Source organism: Pteronotus mesoamericanus, unplaced genomic scaffold (genome assembly GCF_021234165.1).
Source record: "Pteronotus mesoamericanus isolate MK-2021 breed Mesoamerican mustached bat unplaced genomic scaffold, CSHL_Meso_final contig_291, whole genome shotgun sequence".
Classification (NCBI taxonomy): domain Eukaryota; kingdom Metazoa; phylum Chordata; class Mammalia; order Chiroptera; family Mormoopidae; genus Pteronotus; species Pteronotus mesoamericanus.
Window position 1 is genome coordinate 4,831,024 of NW_026555124.1, and position 20,700 is coordinate 4,851,723.

The 20,700-nt window shown below is 32.4% G+C and overlaps 1 protein-coding gene across 2 annotated transcripts in view; it reads left to right on the top strand.

The window, feature by feature from the left end:
• CCDC88A (coiled-coil domain containing 88A) overlaps nt 1–20,700 on the top strand; it is a 123,782-nt gene that overhangs the window by 38,136 nt on the left and 64,946 nt on the right. For both annotated transcript variants that reach the window (XM_054575430.1, XM_054575431.1), the window contains exons 5-8: nt 1,614–1,672; nt 12,713–12,796; nt 14,352–14,492; nt 19,086–19,258. In XM_054575430.1, the coding sequence (XP_054431405.1) occupies nt 1,614–1,672; nt 12,713–12,796; nt 14,352–14,492; nt 19,086–19,258 (457 nt within the window). The remainder of the gene's footprint in view (nt 1–1,613; nt 1,673–12,712; nt 12,797–14,351; nt 14,493–19,085; nt 19,259–20,700) is intronic.

Here is a 20,700-nt window from a genome sequence, read left to right on the forward strand (position 1 = left end):
AAATAATGTGTAGGTTTCTTTTTACATATCTATTTACCATTACCAAAGTTTTTTTAATCTAAAGTTTTACTGATTGATATATGGTAATTTATCAATATAAATTGCTTCTGAATGGAAAGTTGAGAAGGAGTTTCATCATTTAAATTATTTCTTTAAAAGTTTCTGCACTGTACTAGATTTTAAATGTGACGTTTCAAGTTTTAATTTTTTAATAATAGGGGAAATTAGCAATTACCTAACCATTTCAACAGTGGACTTATTCTGACAGGCTACATGTAACCCAAATAAAGTGTGTCTTCTCCATCCCACTTCACCTTCAGTCAAAACAAAAAAATAAAATCAAAATAAAAACTGAAATAAAGCAGCTGTTTTTATTGAAGAAATTACCAATAAGATGGGGTGACTGAGGAGTTTAGACAGTCTTCATAGATATATTCTGCCATATTTGATTATACAAATAAAAATGAAAAAATATTTTATATGTAGAATGGAATTATTTTTATTTCCACATGCATTTAGTAATTACCTACCAAGTAAGGACCAACAATACAAAGAAAATAGTGTATGTTCGGGAGAAGCTTGTGTTTTGTTGAGAGATATAAATGACTGGGAAATCATGTAAGAATTGGTATGAAATAGAGATATGTAAAAATGTTAAGGCATATAAAATATGGAGCTATTACTTATTCTTAAATTTGGCAGATTAGTGAGAGTTGGGGATCGTTAGTGGTTAGGTCACTAATATAACAGAGGTGTTATAGCTGTGCCTCAGACTGTGGTTAGTAAGCAGAGGGATAAGGGGGAAGGGAAGAAAGACAGGCAGAATGAGTAACAGAAGTTAAAGCAGTTTGTATGTATTTATATTTCGGGAAAGGTGATTAGTGTTGGGGAAAGATGATTAGTGTGGCCAAGAAAATAAGTTGTTTCATGGAAAGTAGGAGGAAATATTTAAAAAGAGGATTTGGATTTTATCGTAGGCCAGATTGGCCTGTTGGTAAAATTCTGGCCCAATGTTTTAAGCAAATCTGAATTGAATTGGACAGCAGATGTACTCTTCAGTTTTTTTGTAGACCATTACTTATATCCAATTTATTATATACATTTATTTTCCTGGTTTTACTTAACTGACAAGGTTTTGATCCTCATGAATCTACACAGTGGAAAGCCATTTAAATTTTACTGTTAGATGCATCATACAAGATGTGTTTTAGAAAGAAAACAATAATGGGCCTAAAAGAAGCTAGACCTATTAGGAACCATTTTGGCTGACTTTGTGGCATGTCCCTATATCAGTAGTTCTTAATTTAGTACACCAGCATACTATAATAATTTATGAAAAAGTAGTGGATTTATAGTTAACACACTTTATTGCACAGAGCTTTGAAGCCTGTTCTGTCTATAGTGCAGCCCTTCAAAATTGAGATCGTTGCCTATTTCTTCTGCTAATACCACACTGTGCACACACACAGCTGTTATTTTGAATTTTCCACTGTATTTATATTCTTAATCCTTTAGTCAAGTTGTTGTAAATATTACCTCTAGAAGTGCTTCTATCAATATAAGGGAGTTGAACTATAGTAAAACGTTGTACTTACTTATTATTTTTATTTCAGAACAAGGCACAGAAGAAGTTAAAAAGTTACTTTTACTTTTACTGGGTTGTGCAGTCCAGGTAAGTTAAAAAAATTTTCATATTTCATTTTGATAATTTCTTTTTTCAGGCTCTACTTTCTGAAAGACTTAAGGATGGGCCATACACAGTTTTCGTTAGAGACTTTAAAGAACTATATAACCTCCTAAGGAGATTTTGAAGAAAAAGACTTATTCTGTTATTTTATTTCACACTTTAGTTATATTATTAGATACTCGTATCATTTAAAATCTTTATTCTCTTCTTTCTTCTGAGGCTTCTAATGGCTCCAAGTTTTTTAAGTTTCCTTAGAGGTACCCTTAAAAACCAGTCTCAGAACACCCTTATTGAAGGAAAGTGGGAATAACAATATAAAGGAAAGGGAAATTATGAAAAATGTTTTAGGAGTCTGAGTTATTATATTGCCCATTTAATCAATGACTGTAATAATAGCAGCATGGATTTATTGATGTGATACATTATATAATTTTTCTCATTTATTTTCAGATAAGGAATTTGGTGTTTAGGTAGGATGATTCTTAAGTTATCCCAATTAAAACTTATGAAAGTCAAAAAGGGTACTATTAACAGTTACAGTGGAACTTCATTTATAAACTGGGGCTGTCCCAGACAAACAAAGGTGGATGCTAAAGGTTTAGGTCATATTGTTAGTAGGCCAAAGAGTTGAGATTCCCCTTTGGTCTGACATTTCCTTTAATCAGCTATTGTTTGGATGAGTCATCACAATGTTACTTTAAACTATCTCAATTCTTTGTTGAATGAAGTATTTGTAAACCCAATAATGTGGCCACTAGTAATGTTTTACACACATATGCCAGAAATTACATATCCAAAGGAGTGTTGGCTTTTAGAGCTAACTGCTTGGGGGCTATATGTACAATGTATGTTATTAAAAGTTTCATACTGTGGTCCTGACCTGTATGGCTCAATTGGCTGGGCATTGTTCCACAAAGCAAAAAAAAGTTCACCGGTTCGGTTCTTGGTCAGGACACATGCCTGGGATGTGGGCTGGTTCCCAGTCCGGGTGCATGTGAGAGGCAGCCCGTTAATGTTCCTCTCTCAAATCAATGTTTCTCTCCCTCTCTTCTTCCCTTCCCCTCTTTCTAAATAAATAAATAAGTAAATAAATAAATATCTCTTTTTTCTTTTTTTTAATTTTTAAATCATGTTTATTCTATTACAGTTGTCTCAATTTTTCCCGTTTTACCCCCCTCCCCCCATCCCACTCCCACCCCCCACTCCCACAGTCAGTTCCCACTCTGTTGTCCATGTCCATGGGTCATTCATACATGTTCTTTGTCTAGTCCCTTCCCCTTCTTTTTACCATTGTCCTCTTCCCTCTTCCCCTCTGGTCACTTTGAGTCTTTAAAATTAAAGTTTCATGCTGTGCTATATGTAGGTGTTTACTTCATAATTGATTACATATTAAATTAAATACAGTATTTGTAGTCATTGCTGTTCTAATTTGGTCATCAGATACTGAGTTAGAAACAGTCCTAAATTATTTACATACAGTCTTGTGTACTGTATTTGCTTTAAAAAATACCCTCTGTTGGTGAATGTTATGTAAATTTAGATAACATAGTGACACCATACATGTGGGTGATACTTCTAGTTATCATTTGGTGGTTATTGCTGGTTACTAAAACTGACAAGTGGGAATAGAGCAGGACCAAGAACGTTTTACATGAACAGTTTAGGGAAAGCCTAAAATATTAAAGAAACCATCATTATTACCATGTATAAAAGCAACAAAAGAAGATTATAAAATCTAAGCTGCTTCCGCCTACCTTACTATTTTTTCTATAACTCACATGATAGAATTCCAGATCCTGGAAAATGAAAAAGATGGTATGGAAACAATGTTCCTTTTTCTAATAAGCTAAACAAAGCATTTGATAGGTTAACCAACTTAGTGCATGTTTCCTAAAGAAATTTACAAAGAATTTTTTATATTTGAATGACTGTTGATGTTCATGTCTTTTACTTTATTACTGAAGTAAAGCAGAAGTATGTAATAGGCCTATTTTTTAAAACACTGCTTAAGGAAGCTATGCTGGAAATCACCAATTATCATAATGTTAGATATGATAATCTGTACTTACTGATGAATAGAACTAAATCTGCATAAAGCAAAATAATATATACATAGAGCTACCTTAGCACAGTAGTTTACATTAATGTTAACGTGCAACTAAAGCAAGCAAGTGTTCTAGCGATGTTAAGTATTCTTAATTTTTTCTATTAACATGTCAGCTGGTTATGATACCCTATACTTTAAATTCACATAATCTGGGAAGGGTTTATAAAGTAAATATTATTTCAAATGGTCATTAGAAAAGGGAGAAAGAATATTTGGGTGGATTAAAGCCAAACAGAAGGCACAAAATGGGGAAATTGTATAAAAAATTATTATATTAAAATGGATTAGTATGACATTGTAAAGTAAGCTAGAAAATAGAGGTGATTTTCTAAAAAATTTTATTATTTTTTAATTAAAAATTTTTTAAATTACAGCTTACATTCAGCACTATTTTTTGTTAGTTTCAGCTGGGCAGTATAGTAGTTAGACAATTATATTTTACAAGGTGTTCCCCTCATATTTCCTGTACCCACCTGACACCACGTAGAGTTATTACAATATTATTAACTACATTCCGTATGCTTACTTTACATCACCATAACTATTTTGTAACTACCAAACTGTAGTTCTCAATCCCTTCATCTATTTCACCCAATCTTGTAACCCCTCACCCTTCTGGCAGCCATCAATCTGTTGTCTGTTTCTATGAGTCTGTTTCTGTTTTGTGTGTTCATTTATATTGTTCAGTAGATTCTACATATAAGTGAAATCATATGGTATTTGTCTTTCTCTGACTGACTTATTTCACTTAGCATAATACCCTCTAGGTCCATCCATGCTATCGTAGATGGTAAGATTTCATTCTTTTTTTATGACCAAGTAGTATTTCATTGTATGTATGTACCACAGCTTTTTCAACCACTTGTCTATTGATAGGCACTTGGATTGCTTTCATAGCTTGGCTATTGTAGATAGTGCTGCAATGAAACTATGGATGGATATATTTTTTTGAATTAGTGTTTTGAGTTTCTTCGACTATATACCCAGAAGTGGAATCACTGGGTCATAAGGCAGTTCCACTTTTAATCTTTTGAGGACCCTCCATATTGTTTTCCATAGTGGCTGCACCAGTGTTCCTACCAAAAGTGCACGAGGGATCCTTTTTCTCCACATTCTCACCAATGCTTGTTTGTGGATTTATTGGTGATAGCCATCCTGACAGGTATGAGGTGATATCTCATTATGGTTTTAATTTGGATTTCTCTGATGACTAGTGACATTGAGCATCTATTCATATATCTATTGGCCATCTGTAGATCCTCTTTGGAGAAGTCATTTGCCCATTTTTTAATTGAGTTTTTTTTGTTGGTGTCGAGTTTTATAAATTCTTTTATGAATTTTGGTTATTAACCTCTTATTACATGTATCATTGGTGAATATGTTCTCTCATTCTGTGGGTTGTCCTTTCATTTTGTTGATGGTTCCCTGTGTGGTGTAAAAACTTTTTAGATTGGTGTTGTCCTGTTTGATTAATTTTCCTTTTGTTTCTCATGCTGGAGGAGATCATATCAGAAATAATACTACTAAGAGAAATGTCCAAGATGAAAATAGAGGTGATTTTGAGATGTTTAGAGAGAACAGGGAAACAGGGAATGTGGAGGTAAGTTTTAAAGTTGAGGGGAGAAATTTATTAACTATAATTTGTTTAACTTATAGAGAATAGTTTAAAGAGTCAGTAAATGAAATGTACTAACAATATGAAAGAGTGACTTTAGGGAAGTACAGCTTGAGTCAGTGAAGAGTATTCTGTAGTAGTATGTTTGGAAGATATCTAGGACCCAAAGTAGCAAATCTGTTTGAAAATGAAAAAATAATAAATACAACCAAGTTAATTTTTTCCATAGTTAGAGGAAAGATTTTATCAGTGGTAGAAAACAAAGCAAAGACTCAAGGAGATCATCATCCTAAACCTAACTTGAGTCACATCATTCAGAACTTTTATAGAAATAAGCAGGTGACAAGGTTGTCAGACCTTGGTCTTTTATGTAAAATGAATTTATCATAAAAATTGTAACTCAGTCTTTGTATATACTTTATAGTTTTGTAATCACAGCAGAATTTTTTTAACCTGAAAGCTCTTGGGACTTGCATCTATTGTAATGCCAGGGTGGCAGGTCTACCAAGGAAGAAGGAAGGATCCAATTTTTTTTTAATTAATTGATTTATTTTTCCAAATACATTTGTCTCTGCCTTCCCCCCACCATTTTCCCTTGCCCCCTCCTCCCTCTCCCTCCCTCAGTCCTTCCCCATTTTGGTTTTGTCCATGAGTCCTTGCTATATATTCCTTGACTTGCCCCTTCCCTTCCTTTTCCCCTGCCCACTCCTCCCTCCTTCCCTCTTGTGAAAAATATACTTTCAAAATGTTAATGACCTAAGCTGTGGTACATGTATACAATGGAATATTACTCATAAAAAAGATGAAAGCTTCCTATCATTTGCTTCATTATGGATGGATCTAGAGGCCATTATACTAAGTGAAAAAAGTCAGTTGGAAAAAGACAAATATCATATGATTTCACTAATATGTGGAATCTAAAGAATAAAATAAATGAACAAGCCAAATTGAAGCAGACAGAAATTGAACAAACAAAATAGACACAGGCAACAGACTGATGGTTGCCAGAGGGGAGGGGGATTGATGGACTGGGTGAAAAAAATGAAGAGATTAAGAAGTACAAATTGGTAGTTACAAAATAGTCACAGAGATGTAAAGTACAGCATAGAGAATATAGTTAATAATATTGTAATAACTATTTATGGTGCCATGTGGGTACTGGAAATATTGGGGAAACACTTCATAAAGTATATAACTGTCTAACCACTATGCTGTATACCTGAAATTAATACAAAATAATATTGAGTATAAACTAATTGAAAGAATAATATATTTTATTAATTTATGTTATACATCCTTTATGGCAATGACATTAAATGTAAGTGTTTAAATTAAAAAATGTTAATGACCTGATTTTAAAAACGCACACTATTTACCAGATGCTATAGTAAAGGACAGGAACAGGAATTTTAAAAAAATACAAAGCTCAAGGAATTTAAATGTTAGAGGCAAACAGCCAAACATTAACAGTATAAGATGATAATTATCATAATACGACAAACATTGGTACACAGAAGAAATATTTTCTTAAATCTGCTTGTAATGCCAGGTAATTTCTCTCTGAGGAAGTAATAGGTGAAATGAGAGCAAAGAGACTGAGATAACAGCTTATCAGGGAACATCAAGTATGGCTAGAATGTAACATGCATGGGGGCAGATGGTAAGAGATTGGTTTGGAGAATTGCCAGAGATTGGGTCGCAAAGGACTGGATTTATATTAAGATTGAGTTTAGATCTCATCCTGTAGATGTTTGGGAGGCACCAATACTAACCATGTCAATTGTGTAACAATCAAAATTTCCTGTCAGTTTTCAGTTGTGACTGTATGAGGAATTAGAAATCTTTGTTGTCTGACACTGAAGAGCCAAAAATGTATTTCAGGACAAGAATCTATTGATGAAACCAGTTAGGCAATAAATATTGTTTGAATACCTCATAGGATGTAATCTGTATTTCAGAAAACATATTCAGATAGTAGTTGAACAGGTTAAAATTATAACATTTGGTTATAGTATGTAAGTGACATAAGTGTTTTTTTCACATCAGAATCAGTATTATCTGTTATGCATTTGAGATTTATAGGTAGAAATAGCAAATTAAACTTTGCTGATTGATACTAGACTCCAAGAACTCAGTGGGCAATACCTTTTAAAAGATGTTATATTCATAAAGAGAAATAGAAAAGGAAACAAGCATTAGGAAATGAATATTTTTTTTGTTTTGAAGAATACAAAATTACAAAATTCTTCAGGGAGAGATAGCATTCAAAACCAGTAAAATTAGCCACTATCCAATAATCTTACCTCACAGAATAAATTATAATTCAGCCCTTTTTCATCCCTTATTGTACATAAATATAAACCACAGAAATAGCTTTGAATAGTAAAGAAATTATTCACAGGTAGGGCTTGGGTATTTTATTTATTTATTTATTTATTTATTTATTTATTTATTTTTAAAGAGAGTGGAAAGTGGGGGAGAGAGAAACATCAATTTTGTTGTTCCACTTATTTATGCATTCATTTGTTGATTCTTTTATGTGCCCTGACCAGGGATTGAACCAGCAACCTTGGCATATTGGGATGATGCTGTAACCAACTGAACTTCCTGGCCACGCCTATTTTCATTATACCAGTGCTATTTCTCCAGAATCTTTTTTATTGCATAACACAAGTCTCCTAAACCACTTCTGAGCATCAGCTAGAATTTTCACAGATGTATGGCTCTGCATCCCAGCCCTTGAGATAGTTGAGAAATTCCCAAACAAAATCATCTTACTTAGAAGGAAAATTTTTGCTGTGTCTGTTGTTTGGAAATTATAAAGATCATGTAAAGTTGACCTCTGTTCAGCAGAACTTAGGTTTTATATCAGTGCTGGTATTCAGTTTCCAAAAATTACTTATTTTGGACTTTGGTCAGGTTGAATAGTGCTGAAAGTAACTGACTGTCAAATGTAATTGGAATTAAAATTTTGACCTTCATGTGTACACCCACACAGCAATTCTGATATTAGTCTTTGATTTAGAAAACCAGTTTTGAACTTGGTCAGCTTGATAGCTACAATCTATTATTTTCTTGGAAAAATAAAACAATAAATAACTTATAGCTGATGCATTTTAAAAAATTATTTTTAGAAATGGGGGAGGGAAAAAGCGGGAGAGAGAGACATTGATTTGAGAGAGAAACATCGGTGGTTGCCTTCTGCAAGCACCCCAACTGACTGGGAAGGAGCAGGGCACCTGCAATGCAGTCATGTGCCTGGACTGGGTATCAAATTGGTGACCTTTCAGTTTGCAGGATTATACCCAACCACCTGAACCATGCTGGCCAGAGCCCATTGCATTCTTTTTTTTTAAATGAGAGTAAATGAAAGTAACAAATGTACTTAATTTAAAGATGGAAAATTTTTTGGTGGTACTGTTCTTTAATTTTTATTTTTTTAGTTGTAGAAAACTATATGTAACATAAAATTTACCATTTAACCAAGTTAAGTGTACAGGTCACTATCATTAAGTACATTCATATTTTGCAGCCATTGCCACTGTCCACCCCCAGGACTTTTTTCATCTTCCAAAACAAACTATTTTTTAACAACAACTTCTGTTACCTCCAGCTTTTGGCAACCACCATCCCACTTCCTGTGTCTATAACTTTTACTACTTTAGGACCTCACAGAGTGGAATCATATAGTACTTATCCTTTTGTTACAGACTTATTTCCCTTAGAATAATGTCTTTAGGGTTCATCCATGTTGTAGCACATCAGAATTTTCTTCCTTTTAAGAATGTATAATATTTCATTGTATGTACATAACAAGTTTTGTTTATCTACTTATCCATTGATGAACACTTGGGCTGCTCCCACTTTCTGGCTATTGTTAAAAATGCTGCTATGAACATAGATGTAGAAAGAGCTGTTTTAGTCTCTCCTTTCAGTTATTTTGGTATATATTCAGAAGTGGAACTGCTGGATCAAATAGTAATTCTGTCTGGTTGTCCAAAAAGTTTGTTTTTTTCCCTGTAAGATGCCTCTAGTAGTTAGTTGTCTTTATCTTCATTTGAAACAATTTTGTTAGATTGGATTGTGACAGCTGTTATATCAGCATGCATTTTTTTAAATAAAAAAATAAAAAAATAAAACATCACAATTAGTGAATTTTTGTGTAGCCATTTTAATATTGAAGATGGGAGAAAATAGACATTTTTGACATATTTTGCTTTATTATTTCAAGAAAAGTAAAAATGCAGCTGAAATGCATGAAGATTTGTGCAGTGTATGGAGAAGGTGCTATGACTGATCAAATGTGTCAAAAATGGTTTGCGAAGTTCCGTGTTGAGGATTTCCTGCTGGATGATGCTCTACAGTCGGATAGACCGATTGAATTTGATAGTGATCAAATCAAGACATTGATTGAGAACAGTCAGCTTTATACCACACAGGAGTATAGCCAACATACTCAGAATATCCAAATCAGTAGTTATTGGTGAAGATAAAAAAAGGTCTTATTTTATGGAAAAAAACTACGTGGACTTTTTGGCCTATCCAATATTTAAAATTTTTTTTTTAAAGAAACTGTCATATTGTTTGCTCCATACTGTCTGTACCATTTTACATTCCAACAAACAGTACACAAAGGTTCCAATTTCCCCATATTCTCCAACATTTTTTTTTTCATTTTAGCAGTAGCCATTTTTAAAGGGGAAATTTTAATTTTCCTATTTTTATTTATTTTATGTGGCTCTTTTTGGTCTTATTTTGGTAGAACTATGAGCTGTTCAGCCATTAGTGTTTTTATTCTTATTGAAAATACTATAATGTATTGATTGTTTTATTATTTTATTATTTAGTTGCTTTTTGGGAGTGCCCATTCCTCTATTTTAGTATAATTTTTCCACATAAGTCTGTCTTCTTTCTTTAAGAAGAGAAAGCACTGAGAGTTCCAAGTGAAAATGTGAGGAATTTGAGGAATAATGATTAAGAGTATAAACTCTCTGGTGGGAGACACACAACTTTAGGGTTAATGATACTCCTCCCCTAGCTTCCTACCCAAATAACTTTTTTTGTTGTTTTTTTCTTGTATTCCAGCTTCCATGTCATATTCCTGGGTATCATGGTAACCTGCTGGAATCAGTTATTGTAACAGAGTTAGAAGGAACTTTAGTGCCCATAACACTTTTAAGAACTTTATATAAAGATAAAAGAGAGCTTAATTTTTTAAGTGAAAAAACAATTTGCTGCTGTTATTTAGTCTTCACAAGAGTCTTTGTTTAACTGGAAGTAAAACTGTGTTTATTTTTTAACACCAGCCTTTTTAATGCTCTATAGCTCAGCTCTCAATACCTGGCCACATGTGTCTATTAAAATTAAAATTAACTTACAATTATATAAAATTGGTATTGCTACATTTCAATACTTAGTAGCCATTTGGACTAGTTATATGTCAATACTTAGTAGCCATATGTAGCTAGTGATTACTGTGTTGGACAACACTGATCTAAAACATTTGGTCTAATTATTCTATTTCAAAGTTTGAATCTTCTCTCAGTAGTTTTTCCAACTTGATAGTCTTTCTCTTTTGTATCCTTTAGGATCCTACGTCATTCACTTTATGTTCTTTAAGAAAGCCTAACCTATTTATAAAACATTTTCAAAATCTTAAACTTTTGGAGTTGGAATAAAGATGACATTTAGTAGAAATTGTGGAAAATTAAGGGTAAAGGAAGAATTCTCATTGATTTCTGCTGAGACTGTTAAGGGCTGGGTAAATAAACATAGGCTCTAGGGCTTAGGAAAGGAAAGAGTTTCTGTTTAAAGTGAAGACAGGCAGATAATGGCAGTTGAATTGGGGCACTGTCCCTTCAGAGAGTAATAGTCATTATAATCTGCCATTTTATAAGCTCTTTAGCTCAGAAACTATGCATAACAACATTATTGGGAGCATTAAATTTAAAAATTGGGGTTACCATACCTAAAAAGTTATTTTATATATCCTACAAATGTGCTGTCACAAAGTCATTCTTAATTGTTCTTACTAGGCTTGTCAAATATTACTTGTAGAAAAAAATTCTTGTTTTGAAACAAAGTTTTGTTTTATCTCCTAAATTTTGACTTCCTTTCCTAGTCACAGCTAAAATTGTACATTCCTGGTAATTTAACTTTAAATATTATATCATCCTAATAATTTTGTTTTTATATGATATCTACATTGATGGGAATGTACTTAAGATAACTGTATGGCAATAGAAACAGGATGTTAAGATTTGATATAATAAATACGCAGAGTATAAATCAGAACCTTGCTAAATTTGTTAAAGATCAAAGAGTCGATCTTTCTCTTTGTGAGTTTGTTATCTTCACTAGTCTAGTGTTCAGCAGTTGGCCCAGAATATGCCACTAAGCTAGATAGACCAGGCAGTGCTGGTTGTTTTGTATGCACTTCTCATTTGGTAGCTGCAAGAATACAGTTATGTTAGCAGTTGGATTGCAGTGTAAGAGATGAAGAGGGGAGGCAGAGATTAAGGTGCATGTTAAACTGTTATTCAGTACTATCTGGAAAGAAAAAGCTTGGGTTTACATTTTAATATTTTTAATTTATATAAAGCCTTTAGAAAGCAACACAAACGCTGCCTTTATTTCACATGATACATGTGTATTATATATATACCCTTTAATTTTTCCCTGGTTAATTTTGTTATGTTATAAGCAAATCAAATATTTATTGTATTACCTTATAAATGTTGAACTGGTACACAAAAGTAGGTTTCTTTTTATTAGATTGATAGGCTGAAGATGTGAGAATGAGTTGTAAGCTTGAAGGAAAAATTGCTTAAAGTTTTTTTTTTTCAAAGAAGAAAGGCTGTGTTGTTTGATGATAGCCAAAGACTGACTGAGCATTTTGGCTGTATTCCGAATTCTGCCACTGACTCACTGTGTTTTTTGGCAAGTAACTTATCCTCCCTCAAACAAGTTCTTGATTCTTTACTTCTCTGTTTGTAAAGTTAGCCTAATAATATTGTACTGACCTCAGATGGTTGTGTAATGGTTTCCCGCTTTAGAACTTTGAAGCATAAAAATAGTATGGATTTTTAATCCCTTGCTTTTTAAATAAATATGTCCAAATTGTTATCTTTTTATTAGGTAAGTATATTAAAGAGACCATTTAAATGCAAAATGAAACAAAACCTTCATTGTACTGTTCAAAACATAGCCCAGCTTTTAACTCTGATGAGTTCTTAGTTATTTACAGCATATCAAGTACTATACCCTATATTGTATAAATGAGCATTTTATTTCTTTCTTCTAGTGTCAGAAAAAAGAAGAATTTATTGAAAGAATTCAAGGTTTAGATTTTGATACAAAAGCAGCAGTTGCCGCACATATTCAAGAGGTAATACCTGTACACAATTTTTATGAAGTATGTAGTGTTTATTTATATATATCCCAAAGACATAGGATAAATAAGAACAAATCAAGGTCAAACATAGATGAACCCTGCTTTGAGACAAATTGTCCTCTTTTTAGAGACAGTTTCTTAAATGATTCATCTTATACATGGCATAGTGCTAACCACAAATGTACTTTTGGTTCCTTTGTGCAGAGGGACATACACAAAAAGCGTTATTTGAGGAATGAAGTACAGTATATGTCTTTGTTAGACAGCATAGAATGAATAACATTGTAGATGGAAACAGCAGAAAGTGGGTCATTGCATGTAATTCAAAACTAAAGTGAGGTAAGATGATAGCTGTAGTGTTTTGTCATTCAGTGATTTGCCTTTAATTGAATGGACACAGCATAATTTCTATTGAATATATTACTTGAATTATAAACACATTAGTGATTTGTAACATCCATATAAAAATTTAAATCTAGTACATATTGTGCAATGTCAAATAATTGAAGTTGCGTAATTTGTTACGAATGCTCTTAAAATCTGCTGTCTGTATCTATCTAGACTTGTTCTTTTAATCTTGTGTACTTTACAAGATTTTTTAGAACTAGAGCATGTTAAATTTTGCATGTTGGTTAGAAAGAGAACTAAGAAAAGGTAAAGAATTTTCAAGTGGTGAAAATTGGTAGTGTTTGAAATATTATGTATTTAAATGACCTTTTGTTCCATATATCATCTTTTCTTTTAGTTAACATTCATAGAGCCCAGCTTTCTTGTCAGTAATATTATTGTCAACAGTATGCATATTAGTACTCTGTATAGTTTTATTGGTAGTTTCCCTTTGTTTATGTTTGTTTATTTATGCTAGCTTTATACCTTGTATTTTATTTTGAATAAATCCTAGATGTTGCAAGTTACTCAATTTGCCACCATTCTTGACAATGTTATTTTTGCTGCTTATTGTGAAAGTTAAAGCAAAATATCAGAATCACAGTGAGAAATGGAAAGCAAGAACTGTTTTACTTATATAACTTTCATTGTTTAAAAAATGTTCATATTGGGAGTTCTTTTCTTCTAAGGTTCTGTGATGGTATCATCTTCAAATTCTATAACAAATTAGATTTTTAAGTATGAAAGTACAATAACATATATCCTGCACAATTAAAAAACTTTTACTTTGAATTCAAGTATGATACATTTAGTATTTTCTAATTAAAATTTAAATTGACTTTATTAAAGCAGTTGTCAAACATGTCAATATTACCTTTCTTTAGGTAAAAACTTATTTTTTTAAAAATAAGTTTTATTAAAAACTTATTTTTTTAGTTGACCAGAAAATAAATATAAATTTAAGTATTATATTTAAAAAATAATTTTTAGTAGTAGCCTTTTCATCGTTCATTAATTTTAAGTGGTTTTTTTAGACATCATATTTGCTTTTTATATTTTATTATATGGAACATAATATTTGTGTTAATACTGTGCTAAAGTGAAATAGATTTTTAAGTATTAGCCTTTTTTAAAATGATTTATTTTGGTTGTTTTTCTAAAGGTAACCCATAATCAGGAAAATGTGTTTGATCTGCAATGGATGGAAGTGACTGATATGTCTCAGGAAGAAATAGAACCACTCTTGAAAAATATGGCATTGCATCTAAAAAGACTTATAGATGAGAGAGATGAACATTCAGAGGTTTGTAAGTTTCTTTCAGTATTTATCAAATTTTGTTTTTCAAAATAAGAAAAGTAACATTCATAGATACTTCGGAATTGATACTTTGTTTATTAAAGAACTGAATGTTGTTTTTGTGCACCATAAGAACCAGACAGGAAATATAAGAGCCCCAGATTAGATAAATTTAAACAGTAAACCAGTAAATCGATTGCAATTAAGTTTTTTTTCTCCTGTCCTTTTAAATTACTATTCTGATTTTGTTCCTGTGTTTTTTAAGTCATCCCCATAGTTCGGCAACAGTACAAAAGTGTGAAACTGAAAATATAAATGATGTAAGTGGAAAAATCATTGACTTTAAGCATAAGAATTTGCTTAAGTTTAATATTTCTGTTTTATTGCCATGTGAGTTTGGAAAAAGAAGTGTTAATAAAAGGAGAATAACAGGTGTTCTGAATAAAATGTCCAACAAAAGATCTCAAATTTTTGTAGTTAGCATTAATAATGAGGTGTGATTTTAAAAGGGGGAATTATTATAAGCTCTTTGAAAAGAGTACTTTGGTTTTTAAAAAGAGTACAATTGCTCCAGATTTTTTACCTGTACTCTCTGAAAGCAGCTTGTAATTTTTAGAGGAGTCTAGACTTAAGTACATGTGGTGGTTAATGAGTAATATTTTCTTAATAGGAGAACAAAGTACTCTGCCATTCAGGAGAATGTATAGCTTTGATCATTTGTTCCATTTACATAGAGATAGTTTTGAGCTGACTTACAGAGAATTTGATTACTCTTGGGACAAATAAAAGACTACATAGAAGAGATTTCTAAGAATGTATTTTTCTGAACAAAACTTTCATGTCTTTTTAGAATATATTCAATTCTGATGAGAATTTTCAGTTTTTTGTCAGTCATTAAAAGAGAAGAAAATATAGGAAATAAAGAAATATTAAATTTTTTAAAAGCTAACACAGTGAGACCAAAGAAAGGAGTGAGTTGAAAAATTCCTAGTATACGTCAAACTTACTCTGAATTTTATTAAATTCAGAGCAACAATTAAATTTTTTAAAAGCTAACACAGTGAGACCAAAGAAAGGAGTGAGTTGAAAAATTCCTAGTGTATGTCAAACTTACTCTGAATTTTATTTTATTTTCAATCTGATTTTTGAACCATATGCTGTATCTTTTTTTATTTGGTGTTTTTTCACTGCCTTATTCATTTCTAGAACATTCCTTGATTGCAAGTTTCAAGATATTAAAGGTATTTTGATAAGGGATCCTCCAGCTTCTGAGGAATTACTTCTAAAAATCTATACTTTGATTTCATATGACTGATAAATTAATCTCACGTGAACTGTTTATTATGGGGTGAAAGAGTACATTATTTTGGAGACATGTGACCAGAATACTTGTCGTTACATTCCCTGTGTTAAAACCAAAAGGAATAATAAACATTATATTGAGTGACTGTTTGAAAAACCTTTTTAAAACTTGCCTGATTAAGCATGTTAGTTGAATTTGTATTTCTGTCAAGGGAAATAATGGTCTTATTCTCCTGTCTGTAGTATTCAGGAAACAAGTTGCTAGCTGCTTTAATCCCAGTTCTCTTGGGAGAAAATTTTCAATTTGGGTCACCAGTGGACTAATTGGAAAAGATAACTTGAAAAAAAATGAAAACATATTAAACAAATATAAATATAGTAAGAAAGCATAAAAGTCTGTATCATTTAATTGTATTGTAACAAGTTCTTATTTAGATTTTCCCTGTAGCATTTCCTTTTTTAGAAAAGATTTTATTTATTTATTTTTAGAGAAAGGGGAAAAAGGGAGGGAGAAAGAGAGGGAGAGAAAGATAGACATGTGAGAAAAACATTGATCGTTTGCCTCTTGCACGCCCCCAACCAGGGACCTGGCCCAAAACCCAGCATGTGCCCTGACCAGGAATCGAACTGGTGACCTTTTGCCCTGCAGGATGATACCCAGCCCACCAAACCACACTGGTTGGAGCTTATCTTTTCTGTTTTAATTGAACTTTTGTCATTGTTGTTTCACTTCAATCTAGGAAGTATAATTTGGTCATCCTGTCTTTAATTACTGGTCACCTTTTTAGTATTAATGCTATAGAACAATGATCTCTTCATTCCTCTCTTTTTACTAAAAACCAAATAGGGAATTTTGATGAATTTAAGATCTCTTTATTGTCGCTTTATTTTATGCCAACCTCTGTGTTATAAGTTTATCATACACTCATTATTAAGTTTGCACATTAACCCCATTTTATAGTTGAAGATACTTGAGATCAGAGAAGGAAGTGCAGTGCTTGTGTTCCTAACTATTTTAATGCCTTTGCCTAAATCCATGATTGTGATGGGCACATCTCTGATTCTTTTCCCTAAATGAGTTCTAGCAGTAAAATTGTTAGGTCACCTGAATTTTTTCTTAGCATTGATGATTGCTATTGATAAGAAGGAGGGGGGAAAAAAGCAAATTCAGAATGTTACAGAAATAAGGAACATGTGTTGGGAGCAAGAGATACATAAAAATGGAGGAGTTAATCTTAGTCTTTGAAAAGTTGGAGAAGAGGTCATTTGTTGGAAGTGATGGTTGCTGTTTGTAGTTGGAGCCTTAAGTAAAGAAACGGAAATATATTTGTAATAGTCATTGTGGAGAAATTTGCCAGGAAATCAGCCAGATTTTCCATAAAAAGACTGATAACCATTGGAAAGAGCTTAGTTGAAATGGATGTGTAGCAGGGGTCTGGTTTCTTTTTTTTATTTTATTTTTATTTTTATTATTTTTTTTTGCTTGTCCTTTTTGCTTGTTTGTTTTTCTCTTTAGTTCCTTATTACCCTGGAGCAGGAGTGGAAAAAACTAATGGTAGGAAAGGAAAATAACATAGTGTTAGATTCAAATTCAAATTTGAATTTGAATTCCTTTTATACCGATCATTAAATGTGTGACTTTGGTTAATGTTTTTTACTAAAAGTGGCATAATACTTTTATTGCAGAATATAGATTTTATTGCAGAGATCTTGTTGGAAATCCCCTAAATAGAAGTTCTGTAAATATTTGTTACCCCCTCTTTCCCCCAAAGAGTGAGCCATAGCAAAAAATGGCATGGTAGTGTTAAAATAGAAAGTAAGGGTGACATTTAAGAGCCTAATTGTAGTTGCAGGCTGATTAGAAACTTCAGAGTAGCCAGGAAAAATCTGTTGATAGAAAAGGAGAGTTGAATGATTAGAGGTTCAGGCATGAGTATGGTGACATGTGAGTGATGTTAGTTAAGGAGACATGGCACAAAAGAAGAATGGTTCCTTCACTGGAGAAGCTTTTATGTATCATCTAGGGAATGTCTGTGGAGCCATAGAGGTAAAAGGAACTGGGAATCACATTCTGTGATTTATCAGTAGATATACTAGAATCTGTGAAAGCAGGAGTTCGGTATGCCTCCTTTCAGGTGCTGAAATATGTTCCAAGGAAATGAATTTCAATGGGTGATTTTTTAAAAAAATTAAGGAAAAGTAATGATTTAATGAGGGTGGTGTGAGACTTGGGAATGAGAAACAAAGCAAGGATGGTGATTTCATGGTCCCAAGGTGTTAATACTACCCATTCCGTCTGGTATAAAAGTACCATTGAAATTGCTATAGAAGACAATTTCTCTTTGCCTAAGAAGTTTGAAAAAAAAGGCTAAGCAATTGGTAGAATAAGAGAATTTTCTAATAAAAAGAAAATTGGGAATGGAAGAATATGATGGAGTGAGTACATGTAAGTTAAAAAGCCCTTCCAGTTCAGATTTAGGATAAAGAGGAGGAGATTTGTGTCTTACAGAGGGTCTCTAGAGAAAGTGATAGAGGAAGTGTTGAGACAGGAAGCAAACTGGAACTGCTGTTATAAGGGAGTGTAGGATATGGAGTCAGTAGACTGGCCTGGAGTCTTGGCTTTGCTACTACCTAATTGTGTGATCGTGGACAAGTCAACCTCTGTGCCACAGTTGCCCTGCCTGCAGAATTAAGAGACTGAACTACACCTTTGAGGTTCTGTTAGGTCCCTCTGAGGTCCCTGTTTACAATCCTAGAGCATTGTCAAATTCTGCAGTGATGGTGAGATAATATTTCTGATCTGTCCAATATAGTAACCACTGGCTGCATATGGCTGTTGTGCACTTGAAATGTGGCTAGTGTGACTGAGGAACTGTATTTCTAACTTCTAAAATTTGTACTTAAATAGCCATTAATGCTGCTGGCTACCATATCGGACAGCACAGTTGAAGACATACCATTCTTGGATTAATTTCTTTCCTATGTCAACAAGATTTTATGCCTTTCTATCAGTTGCCATCTGGTCTAGCTGTTTTACCACAATTGATTTCTTTTGTTAAACTAAGAATGGAAAAAACTATTGTCTTCTACTGTTATCTAGTAAACAGCTTATCTATGACTTGTTGGATCATACTCTAAAAAAAATTACAACTAAATATGACAAAGTTAAGATATTTTTGACCAATGAATTGTTTTTGATATTATAGTATAGTACTTAAGAGTCAGTGTTGACGTATGTAGTTCTTTGATACGTAAAATACCTAAAGTGATTCTGTGTTTATTTCCACATTCCCTTAGACTATCATAGAACTCTCTGAAGAACGGGATGGTCTTCATTTTCTACCCCATGCTTCTTCGTCTGCCCAGTCACCATGTGGTTCTCCAGGCATGAAGCGAACAGAAAGTCGACAGCATCTGTCAGTGGAACTGGCAGATGCCAAGGCCAAAATAAGAAGGCTTAGACAGGAATTGTAAGTTGCTGATTTTCAAGGTTTATTGAATTTACATGGTCACAAAGGTGATCTCAACAATAATATGACATAGTATGACATATAGATAGTAGTTCTCAATTGCTGGCCTATGTCAAAGTTTTTACTAGTTTTTGTCAAAATGAGAAAAATAAAGAGAACAGCATTAGGTTTTCCTAATGCTAAATCTTACCAATTTAAAGAATGCTGTTTATTCAAGATTTATGTCCTTCCTATTTGTTTAATGTTAAAATACCCTTTCTTTTATAAAACAATGTTCTTAGCAAATTGGGACCTCCTTAATTTTTTTATTTTTACATTATTGAAACATAAAATATTGGCAACCACTGATACAGATTAGTAAGTTTAGCTCTTTTAAAATTAGTGTTATAAAATACCAAATTATTGGCATACAGATTTACAAAAATTAATTTTTGGGGTATATCTTCTGCACTAATTGAAATTCCTGAGTGATGTAGCAATGGTAAATATTCAGATTGGTTAGTGCTGGTGAAATTTATTTAACTTTCAAAGAACATTACAAAAAAGTCAGTATAAATGTCTCATAGACATTCCTTGGTGAATCACATCTAAAGACATGACCAATCTCTGCTGGGGTTTTTTTATTTTGCACTTTAAAAAGAACAAAGGATTTTTTAAATTTTGAACTTCTCCCTTTTTTTGGTTTGTTTTCCTGGAATTTGGGCTTTAGAGTATAGATTTTAAATTTAAAGCCACAATATAGCAATTAAGTTTATTTACTGATTATTTAAAACAGTTGGTTTAAAAAAAGTGATTGAATATGCAAGGTAGGAAAAATATACAGTCTATAAGAAAATTTGAAAAAAAAATAACAGCTTTCATTGTGGATGTCTGCATTATTATGTGTGTATTGAAGTGAACACGCCCAGGATATTCTATAAGCAGCTGCACCAGGAAAATTAGGAAAGCAATTGCTGTTATTAGTTTGACTGGCAGTTAATGGATAGCCTAAACAGTGAACACTAGTTTGTTCCATATAATTTAGCACAATCTTCTCCAGTCTTTAGATAAAGCATGCAATTAGAACTACATTACTGGCTGTGAATTCATTTAACATTTTGCACTATAATAGAATATGATTTTTAAATAAAATTTACTTGGCCGTGAAGTGTATTAAAATTCCAAACAACTTAAAAGACATTGATAAGATTTGGTCTCTTATATGCTGATTGGAAAATATAAATGAATATTTTTAATTAGTAAATAAATATGCTAGATATAGCAAGTATTCATGTAATTAGCATTTTGTCAGATATCATCTAATATCTTTATTGTCCTTATTTGAGGACTAAGTGGTAATGGAAAGAAAATAAAGATTAAATTAAAAAATAATATCTTCGTTGTCCTTTAAAATGTGTTCCTGATTTCTTCTATTAACATTTGTTTTAAGTCTTTTTGCTGGG